General features: G+C 47.4%; 1 protein-coding gene across 1 annotated transcript; it reads left to right on the top strand.

Annotated features, from left to right (window-relative positions):
- Positions 1-31: 31 nt before the first annotated feature.
- Positions 32-8,563, top strand: rft1 (RFT1 homolog). Its single transcript, XM_055869390.1, has 10 exons — positions 32-327; positions 4,263-4,348; positions 4,760-4,876; positions 4,999-5,290; positions 5,656-5,790; positions 5,985-6,245; positions 6,385-6,529; positions 6,704-6,809; positions 7,014-7,263; positions 8,193-8,563. The coding sequence occupies exons 1-10, from the start codon at positions 265-267 to the stop codon at positions 8,355-8,357; spliced, it is 1,620 nt and encodes a 539-aa protein (XP_055725365.1). The 5' UTR covers positions 32-264; the 3' UTR covers positions 8,358-8,563.
- Positions 8,564-9,869: the final 1,306 nt, after the last annotated feature.

The following is a 9,869-nucleotide window of genomic DNA, read 5'->3' as shown; positions in this document are numbered from 1 at the left end:
AATGTACACAAATCGTTCTGGTGACGTGGTAGTGACTTTCCATGTGTACGGAAGTTGATAGCATGAAATCTCTAAAGCTGTATGTAGTCAGGTCTGGTCATACGATCCACCAGAAAAGACAAATGGCACAACAATTAGTGCCGATTCATACTTCGTAACGCACTTACTATCCGTATCTGTGAGTCTGCTCCTTTTCACGGTGCAGTTTCTGGAGAAGCTTTGTCAGAAGCCTCAAAGGAAGAGGGCTAGCTAGCTAGCTGTACGATGAGTTCCCAAGATATGTTGAAGAATGCCTCCACTCTCGCGTCATACAATGTCTTGCTTCAGGTAAAGTAGCTAGCTATTATAATTACCTATGCCAAACTCATTTTTTGCACTTGATGACAATAGTGTCCTTGCTAAAATACCTTATATCCACCCCCTCAGAGTAGCATGTGGAGGACATACTTTTAAGTTAGTTGTAGTGAAATATCCTTTTATGTAGCATTTTTTTCTGAATGCCTAGATTTTGTAGCAGTTGTTGATGCGATTAGTGTGTGCCCTGAGTGTGACCAGATTCCCTGAAAGAGAAGGGAGAAGATTACATCCTCTTGAAAGGTTACCCTCCGGGTGGACAACATCAGCATGGTGTGTGACTGGCAATTAAGAACAGCCTTCTACCCAGCCTCACCGAAACACCTGTCTGCATAAGTGAAAGACTCATGTCTCTCCGTATCCCCCCTAGCCAAGATGCGTTATGCTACAAATTGTATTTGTCACATGCGCTTAATACATCAGGTGTAGACCTTACAGTGAAATGCTTACTTACATGCCCTTAACCAACAATGCAGTTTTAAGATGAAAAATAAGTGAAATAAAAGTAACAAATAATTAAAGAGCAGCAGTAAAATAACAATAGCGAAGGGGGTATCTGTTAGTCAACATAATTGAGGTGAAATGTACATCTGTCGCTCTCTCGCTGAAAGGCTGAGGGAGACTGAGCCTCTTCTGAGCGCAGAGGACCAGAAGTGGGCATCAATTAGCTCAGTGCTCTATCAGGCAGCAGCCCACTCCATTGGCTACAAAGGTAGGAAACATCAGGACTGGTTCTATGAGAACTCTGACACCATCACAACCTTACTGGACAATATGCGCACAGGGCTACTCTCAACAGCCCCACATCTACTACCCTTTACAAGCAATGGCGTGCATCGCTCAAGGAAGTGCAAACAACCTTGCGTGCTCTGCAGAACAAATGGTGGACGATAAGTCACAGGAATTTCACATTTCTACCAATCAACATTTTCTTTTTTATTTAACTAGGCAAGTCAGTTAAGAAAAAATTCTTATTTACAATGACGTCCAAACCCTAACCCAGACGACGCTGGGTCAATTGTGCGCCACCCTATAGGACTCTCACGGCCGGTTGTGATACAGCCTGGAATCGAACCAGGGTCTGTAGTGACGCCTCTAATGCTGAGATGCAGTGACTTCGACCTCTGCGCCACTCGGGAGCCGGGCCCTAGAAGTCGGCCCTAGAAGTCACTCCATCTATGGCCCTAGGAATCGCTCCGTCACTCCCATGAAAACAGCTGATGGTCTGACTCTCTTGAAGGACTAAAACTAGATCCTGATGAAGTGGTCTGACCACTTTGAGGCACTACTCAATCAGCATTCTCCTACAGACCTTCCAAGAGGTGTTATCAGCTATCCGTTCCCTCAAGAACAACAAGACTCCTGGTGCTGACAGCATCCCGGCAGAGCTACTTAAGAAGGGAGGTTACTTCTGCACCAGAATGCTCCACCAGTACATCACTGAGGTTTTGGACCGTGAGATCGTCCCCCAACAGTGGCGGGATGCAAACATTGTCACCATCTATAAGAACAAGGGTGTCAAGTCCATCTGCGGCAACAGCCGGGGGATATCCCTTCTGGCTGTTGCCGGCAAGGTCCTGGCCAAGGTGATGCTACACAGGCTGGCAAACAACATCACAGAGGAACTGCTGCCAGAGTCACAATGTGGCTTCAGAAAGAACAGGAGTACGGTCGACATGATATTCACGACATAGCAACTCCAGGAGAAGTGCCGTGAACAACATTAGGACCTTTTCATGGCCTTTGTCAACCTCTCCAAGGCCTTCGACACTGTGAGCAGGAAACTACTATGGGGCATTCTACTCAAATTTGGCTGTCCAGACATATTTATCAACATCCTTTGCCAGTTCCATGATGGGATGATGGCTCGGGTGGCCATAGGAGGGCAGGAGTCAGTGCGCTTTGGTTTGAGGCATAGGTGTGTGCTGGCACCGGTACTCTTTAACATCTTCCTCCTATGTGTCACCCAGCTTCTCCACAAGGAGCTTGAGGACAGCAGCGGGTTGCGATGGACTTCAGGCTGGATGGAAACCTATTCAACATCAGGAGGCTCCAAGCAACCACCAAGGTTTTGATGGAGCGGTTTCTTGAGCTGCAGTGTGCTGATGACTGTGCTCTTGTGGTTCACACTCTGGAAGACCTTCAGTCCGTCCTTGTAGCGGCTGTGAGGGTCTATAGTAGGATGGGACTGTCTATCAACACCACCAAGACAGAGGTAGTCTACCAATGGAGATCCAGCACTCCACCCACCATGCCTGTCTGCACCATTGAACACAAATCACTGGCAATAGTCCCGTCCTTCAAATACCTGGGCAGCATCCTTTCGGAGGACTGCAGCATCGACCTCAAAATTCAAAATAAGATCAAGCAAGCATCAGAATCCTTCGGGAAACTCAGGTGCAGGGTCTTCCAAAACAGGGATCTCCACCTCCACACCAAAGTCGCCATCTATTGAGCCGTCTGCATCACCACACTTCTTTACAGCTGTGAAGCCTGGGTCATTTACAGTCGCCACAACAAGCAGCTCAAGCGATTCCACATACGATGCCTGCAGTGCATCCTGGGAATCATCTGGTGCAACCGTGTGGCCCATACAGATATACTAAGACCAACGGCAAGAGTATGGAGGCCATGGTCACCCAACACCAACTGCAAGAGTATGGAGGCCATGGTCACCCAAGACCAACAGCAAGAGTATGGAGGCCATGGTCGCCCAACACCAACTGGAAGAGTATGGAGGCCATGGTCGCCCAACACCAACTGGAAGAGTATGGAGGCCATGGTCGCCCAACACCAACTGCAAGAGTATGGAGGCCATGGTCGCCCAACACCAACTGCAAGAGTATGGAGGCCATGGTCGCCCAACACCAACTGCAAGAGTATGGAGGCCATGGTCGCCCAACACCAACTGCAAGAGTATGGAGGCCATGGTCGCCCAACACCAACTGCAAGAGTATGGAGGCCATGGTCGCCCAACACCAACTGCAAGAGTATGGAGGCCATGGTCGCCCAACACCAACTGCAAGAGTATGGAGGCCATGGTCGCCCAACACCAACTGCAAGAGTATGGAGGCCATGGTCGCCCAACACCAACTGCAAGAGTATGGAGGCCATGGTCGCCCAACACCAACTGCAAGAGTATGGAGGCCATGGTCGCCCAACACCAACTGCAAGAGTATGGAGGCCATGGTCGCCCAACACCAACTGCAAGAGTATGGAGGCCATGGTCGCCCAACACCAACTGGAAGAGTATGGAGGCCATGGTCGCCCAACACCAACTGCAAGAGTATGGAGGCCATGGTCGCCCAACACCAACTGCAAGAGTATGGAGGCCATGTTCGCCCAACACCAACTGCGCTCGCTTGGGCATGTCATTAGAATGTTTCAGGAGCGCTTGCCACGGAACATCCTGGCCGGTGGTCTGCAGGGGGCAGATTAAGTTCTACAAGGACCAGCTGAAAACATTGCTGAAGAAATGCAACATCAAACCCACAGACCTAGAGGATGCTGCAGCCAACCGTTCCACCTGGTGGCAGTTCTGCAAGATCGTGTACAGAGGTGGGAGGAGGAGAGGAGCACAAAGAGACAGCAAAAACAGCTCAGGAGACATTCAACCATGCCTGCCCCGCCAACAATAGACTGCATAGGCCCCACCTGCAATACAGTTTGTGGATCTCGGATTGGATTCTACAGTCACCAAAGAATTCACCGTTAACTCAGAAGTGGAAGTCGTCATCGGATATGATGGGCTACCATAAGCAAGTGTGTGTTTGTTGTCCTAAGGCATAAAATATTCAAGTGGCAGAAAGACATCTAAGTTACAGAGCAAACTCTATTCCACGTGAGATAATCATGTCCATTGCATGTCTATCTATGTGCCTACTGAATATGTTCCTGGTTATTTTTAGGTCATGTTTCGTGTGCTCACCTTTTTGCTGAACGCATTCACGCTGCGCTTTGTGTCCAAAGAGTTGATTGGCGTAGTCAACGTCAGGTAAGATTGTTTTACTCTGTGGCAATTCCATGGTAACAGAGTGATGCTGGGATTCAGATTTTTCACTTTAAAATGTATGCCAAACAAAAAACAATGATAGCAAAGTTAAACAAACCGTACAACTCTATGCACAAGGATGACTTTGAGCAATTTCCACAGAATATTTTACAAAAACATTTACTTGAAGAACAGTGCAGAAGTGAAGTTTAGGGAGTTGTGTGGTTTGTTTAACTTTGCAATCATTGGTTTCGGTTTGACGTACATTTTAAAGTGGAAAGTGTCTCAGCATCAGTCTGTTACTGTGGAATTGCCTTCTTGTATAACATTACACCTGCTGCAATATGAGCTGTCCAAACCTGCAGTTAAACAAAAACTAACACCACTACATACTGTGTGTGTGTGTGTGCGCAGGTTGACACTGCTGTACTCCACGCTGGTCTTCTTGTCCAGAGAGGCCTTCAGGAGAGCCTGTTTGAGTGGCGGAACAGATCACAACTGGAGACAAGTCATCAACCTGCTATGGCTGACGTGAGTGGGACTATAGGGGAGCTGCTGCTCCACAGTGTTGGCTCTGGTCAGAACATACACAGTTGGGTCTTTCATCGGCACTATCTGCATAACAAATGATTGTGTGTGTGTCATCCTCCCAGGATGCCGCTGGGTGTACTATGGGCATCTCTCCTGGTGTGTGTGTGGCTGTGGCTCCTGGAGGTTCCGGATCCCCTGACCATCCCCCACTACGGCCCCGCTGTGGGGCTCTTTGCCCTGGCCGCACTGCAGGAGCTGCTGGCTGAGCCTCTCTGGGTCCTGGCTCAGGCCCATATGTTTGTCAGGCTGAAGGTGGTTGCTGAGAGCCTGGCCATGGTGGCTAAGTGTGTTCTGACAGTGGTGCTGGTGGTCTCTGCTCCTCAGTGGGGGCTCTACATATTCTCTGCTGCTCAGGTACATACATACGCAGCCCCATCCCTTATACAAATGATCTTATGTTTGTCTATTTAGCGCAAGCGTTTACCCACCTTTTGCATAAAAATGCATTGAAAGTATAGGCAGCATTGCTTAATTCACCGCAATCAGCGTTTACCCACTTTTTTTTTTTTTTTTTTACCACTACATCACTGGTTACAAGGGAGTATGGTTAGAGGGTTGTGTGGATAGAAGGTATTGTCAAAAAGATGAAGTGGACATGGAGTAAGGTTGTGTTAGTAAATATGAATCTATATAGGTGGAGATGATATTGCATGCAACCCTCATAAATCACTGTGGACGAGTGTCTACTTAGCTAACTTATACTGGCCTGTCCTTCATAGCTGGTGTACACAGGGTTCCTGGTGCTGTGCTACTTTGTCTACTTCCTGCGTTTCCTGGGCTCTGGGGAGGCTAACAGGAAGTACTTCCCCCTGCAGCGTGTGGCAGACCTGCTGCCCTCCAGAGTTGAAGGAGAGGTAACATTCACCACAACAGCACTAACCGTCACTCACCACATACACTCCTCACTGAGCTAGTATACAGTATACGAAAGCAATTGGTTGTATTAACTGACAAATCAATGATAAATTGATTGTTTGGTTTATTCATTCATATACTATGTCAGGTCACAACTGTGTGTGCTGTCATCCCGTTGTGTGTGTGTCTGTAGCCTGTGATTGACTGGACGTTGGCCAGGCTGACGTGGAGCTTCTTCAAGCAGTCCTTTCTGAAGCAGATCCTGACGGAGGGCGAGCGTTATGTCATGACCTTCCTCAATGTGCTGAGCTTCGGGGAGCAGGGCGTGTACGACATCGTCAACAACCTGGGCTCAATGGTTGCCCGTTTCATCTTCCTGCCCATCGAGGAGAGCTTCTACGTCTTCTTTGCCAAAGTCCTGGAGAGGGGGCGGGACGTCAGGCAGCAGAAACAGGTCAGAGGGCAGAGTCAGCCAATCAAATACCTGTCACTCATTTCACCATTTGTCAGTGGCCAATGATAAATAAAGTTGTCTGACACACACATCATAGCTCATGCAGATGCATTGATGCCGCTTGCTGATTGGTCTGCAGGAGGAGGTTGCCATAGCAGCTGAAGTTCTGGAGTGTCTGCTGAAGCTGGTGCTTGTGATTGGTCTGATCATCACAGTGTTTGGTTACGCCTACTCTCACCTGGCTCTGGACATCTATGGGGGATCTTTACTGAGCAGTGGTGCAGGTGAGTCAACTAACCAAATTAATCGATTAATTGAGTCAACCACCATAGTCAACTGAATCACTGGAGTTATAGAGATAAAGGAACTTATTCAGCAATGATTGGAATAATCTAATTCCTCAAGCTACTGGTTTTATGTGAGTGGTTGTGTGTAATGATATTTGTGTTATATTGAAGGGCCCAGTCTGTTGCGATGCTATAGCTCCTATGTGCTCCTACTGGCCATTAATGGAATTACTGAGTGCTTTGTCTTTGCTGCCATGAGCAAGGAAGAGGTTGACAGGTGAGAGAAGGCAAACACACACACACACACACACACACACACACACACACACACACACACACACACACACACACACACACACACACACACACACACACACACACACACACACACACACACACACACACACACACACACACACACACACACACACACACACAGTGTGTATCATGTTGCTTACGTTGCCCTCTCGTCTGTCCCCAGGTATAACCTGGTGATGTTGGCTCTGTCTATCTCCTTCCTGCTCCTGTCTTACATGCTGACGTGGTGGGCAGGGGGCATTGGCTTCATCTTGGCTAACTGTCTGAACATGGGCCTGCGTATCCTTCACAGCCTGTTCTACATCCACCGCTACTTCCTGTCTAGCCAGTGGACGCCTCTGCGTGGCCTGAGGCCCTCCCCTCTTCTGCAGCTGGCTCTGGCTCTCAGTGCAGTTCTCACTGCTCTCTCTGAGGTACCACACTATAATTGTTCTCCTCACTGCTTTACTGGACACGCCAGAGGAGGCTGGTGGGAGGAGCTATATGAAGATGGGCTCATTGTAATGGCTGTAATGGAATAAATGGAGCTGAGTCAAACATGTGGTTTCCATATGTTTGATGTGTTTGACACCGTTCCATTAATTACATTCCAGCCATTACAATGAGCCCATCCTCCTATAGCTCCTCCAACCAGCCTCCTCTGATACACCCCACATACTGTATACACCATCCAATCACATATCAGCCAATCACACTTAAGTCTGTCTCTGACATTTAATGAAACAGTTATTGTTTCTACCTTACAATCATAGAAATGGGAGTTAGTATACAAACTATATATTTATTCTTCTCAAATAATCAGAGATAATAGTGAGACAGATTGTCTTATCTGTCTATGTATTTATTTACCATAAAATCCGATTTCCGGGCCTCCCGGGTGGCGCAGTGGTCTAGGGCACTGCATCGCAGCACTAGCTGCGCCACCAGAGACTCTGGGTTCGCGCCCAAGCTCTGTCGCAGCCGGCCGCGACCGGTAGGTCCGTGGGGCGACGCACAATTGGCCTAGCGTCGTCCGGGTTAGGGAGGGTTTGGCCGGTAGGGATATCCTTGTCTCATTGCGCATCAGCGACTCCTGTGGCGGGCCGGGCGCAGTGCGCACTAACCAAGGGAGCAGGGTGCACGGTGTTTCCTCCGACACATTGGTGCGGCTGGCTTCCGGGTTGGAGGCGCGCTGTGTTAAGAAGCAGTGCGGCTTGGTTGGGTTGTGTTTCGGAGGACGCATGGCTTTCGACCTTCGTCTCTCCCGAGCCCGTACGGGAGTTGTAGCGATGAGACAAGATATTTTTTTATTTTATTTTTATTCAAATCCGATTTCCCATCTGTCTGTACTCTGCTGTTTCAGGGTGTGTTCTGTTGTGACGGAGGATGGTTACTAAGGCTGGTTCACATCGCCGTGGGGGCCGGGTGTCTACTGGGTGTACTTGTCACTGTCCTTCTCACAGAGACAAAACTTGTTCAGTTTGTTCTGACTCAGCTCTTACCTCGCTATGGGAAGAAACACACCTAAACCTGCCCAGCAGAGGAGTAACCTGCCAGCTATAATGAGAGAGAGAGACAGGATAAACCGAATGGCAGAAGGATAGATAGATCTGAACACAGTGACTTGGAGGGGAATGTGGAAACAGCTGCAATCATAAGTGACCATGTCATGGACTGAGGGTGAAGTTGGAATGAGCAGCTCACTGGCCAGAAATGTGTGTGTGTGGGTGTGGGTGTGGGTGGGTGGGTGTGTGGGGGTGTCAGGAGAAAAAATATTGGCAACATTGATAAAGAAAAAAATACTGTATAAAATAAATAAAAACAAATACTGAGCTATATTGTATGCTTACATTTCGGGGAAATTATATTATTATATACTAATACAATTGCTCAGAGAAAGAGATTTTGTTAAACAAGTAATGTTTCCTTTTTCTCAAAAAGATAGTGGTCAATACTCCAGCACCCCTTGCGAGGATAATGGCACTGAGCCTTTTCCTAAAATGTTTTATGAGATTGGAGAATACATTGGGAGGGATCTTAGACCATTCCTCCATACAGAATCTTTCCAGATCCTTGATATCCTTCCTCTGCTGTTATGGACTGCCCTCTTCAATTCAAACCACAGGCTTTCAATGGGATTCAAGTCTGGAGACTGAGATGGTCATTTCAAAATGTTGATATTTTGTGGTCAATTAACAAAATAAAGGTGGATTTTAATGTGTGCTTGGGGTTATTGTCTTGCAGGAAAATCAACTTGTAGCCAAGTTTCAGCCTCCTGGCAGACGCAACCAGGGTTTTGGCTAAATTGTCCTGGTACTGGGTAAAGTTCATGATGCCGTTGGGGCCCCAGGACCAGTGGAAGCAAAATAGCCCCATAACATCAATGATCCACCACCATATTTTACAGTAAATATGGGGTTCTTATCTGCATAGGCATCTGTCTTTTGCCACCAAACCCACCACTGGTGTGCGTGGCCAAAGAACTCTATTTTCATCTGATCTGACCATAGCACTGGTTCCAGTCCAAATGCGTTTAGCAAACTCCAGGCGGTTACATTTATTGGATGACATGAAAATAGAGCTCTTTTTGTGTGTACAGTATGAGCAAGCACTGAAAACACTGTTTCACCTGCACATTGTTGAGTTTTTTTTAATGTAAACAGCTTGAGAGGTAAGCTATTTTGTAACCAAATTAGGTTTTGATAAATAAAAACAGGTGGATTTTGACTAATTGTTATTTGTAGCCTACTACAGATTAGATACAGTGTATTAGGGAAATTTGTCCCATGTCATTGTATAAAAAAACATTGCTAATTTACTCTGCATGGCAGCGAATATTGTCTAGTATCAATCAATCATTGAAATTCAATGGCAGTAATTGCGTCGAGTTTCCCGCCACCCCACATCCATCCTTTTGTGCTTCTCGTGATGTTGTTGCCATGGAAACGGAGCAGTCAGACCTACTGCACGAGTTCCCACCCTGCGAGAGTAAAAAAGGCTATTGAATCAAAAAAAGTCCAACCTGGTCTTTGGCTTACAA

This window comes from Salvelinus fontinalis, chromosome 18 (assembly GCF_029448725.1).
Source record: "Salvelinus fontinalis isolate EN_2023a chromosome 18, ASM2944872v1, whole genome shotgun sequence".
NCBI classification, from domain to species: domain Eukaryota; kingdom Metazoa; phylum Chordata; class Actinopteri; order Salmoniformes; family Salmonidae; genus Salvelinus; species Salvelinus fontinalis.
The sequence above is the reverse complement of the archived record's forward strand: the minus strand, read 5'-3'. Positions and strand labels throughout refer to the sequence as shown.